Raw genomic sequence first — 1,278 nt, forward strand, 5'->3', positions numbered from 1 at the left:
TTACATTTTAATACAATATTGCATGAAATTACCGTAAAGCTCGCCAGTGTGCGCACACTGAGATCGCAATCTTCCGATGGTATACATCGTTCGGATTAGTAATATTTATTGCGTCGTCACGAACGTTACGAGATAGAGCCTGGAATCGAAATCTGCAAACATTTAGGCGACAGTCCCGTTTTCCTGGTCAGACACAATTGAGAGAATGCAAGACAACTTTTTCCTTACCCAGCCACAGCGAAGAGGCTGCAAACGTGCTCGATGTAAACCACAATCATGCTGTCGTACGCGATCACCGCCGTTATACATATTTCTAGGCTTACAAAAACGTGGAACAAAATGTAAAAGAAGTATTTTTCGCCGTCCACAAAGTAATAGGCCTCATAAGGCATTATTATGGGCCATTCATTGAGCGGTAATACGACATTTATTATGTGAGGTACGAGGCTAATTAATATGAACATACCACCAGCTGTATAATAATATACTGCAATAAACGACATAACAATCATCTATCCGTTAAAATAAAAATAGCATCAAGCGATTTATCCTTACAACAAGAGGCCAAACAAAAGAGTTTCGAGTTCGCAGCATACGTTTTCATAATTTCGTACTCCTCTGAACTTTCCAACTTCTCCCAGTCGCTACGCAGATAATCAGTGAGACTTTTGATCTAGAAACATACTCGATGAATATTCAATATATTGACGATCGTGACAGACCGCGATCGTGAAAAACAATAAAAATTTAAGTATCTTTTTTAGAACATAGTATATGTATATGTATATGTTCTAAGTTATCTTTCGACCAATGTATCATAAAAATTTCGATATGGCGTACTTTGCTATTGTTTAAGTGACATGCGTACAGCTTCACCAGAAACATAAGCACCAAAGACCCCGTTGGTAGGATCAATATAACACATTGCACATCTCCGTCGCATTGAATAAATTTGCCTATCTAAGAATATTGTTAAATCCAATCTTAATCGGTCTATATTTGTGACCAATTTTAGGACATTCTGTTTATAATTTTATATGTCATGGATTTTAAAATACATATGTATTTATAAACACATATTTTATATTTTTGTGTATTATAAATTTTATGAACAAAATTATATTCTAAATTTTGTCGAATTATGTATCGCCCAAAGCGAGTCTAACAAATATAGACAGCATTGTATAATGAATTAATTATTCTAATCAACTTTCTGTAAATGTGCGCACTCTATTGATTATTAGATTTAGAACTAGTATATATGCGTAGTAAGTAAAA

At 34.5% G+C, this 1,278-nt stretch overlaps 1 protein-coding gene across 1 annotated transcript; it reads right to left on the reverse strand.

Moving 5' to 3' along the window:
• Positions 1-224: 224 nt before the first annotated feature.
• LOC105462787 lies at positions 225-925 on the reverse strand. The gene is made up of 3 exons (XM_011709638.1): positions 869-925; positions 556-673; positions 225-472 (listed from the first exon to the last, which is right to left on the reverse strand). The coding sequence occupies exons 1-3, from the start codon at positions 923-925 to the stop codon at positions 225-227; spliced, it is 423 nt and encodes a 140-aa protein (XP_011707940.1).
• Positions 926-1,278: the final 353 nt, after the last annotated feature.

Source organism: Wasmannia auropunctata, unplaced genomic scaffold (assembly GCF_000956235.1).
Source record: "Wasmannia auropunctata unplaced genomic scaffold, wasmannia.A_1.0 LD336095.1, whole genome shotgun sequence".
In the NCBI taxonomy this organism is placed as follows: Eukaryota; Metazoa; Arthropoda; class Insecta; order Hymenoptera; family Formicidae; genus Wasmannia; species Wasmannia auropunctata.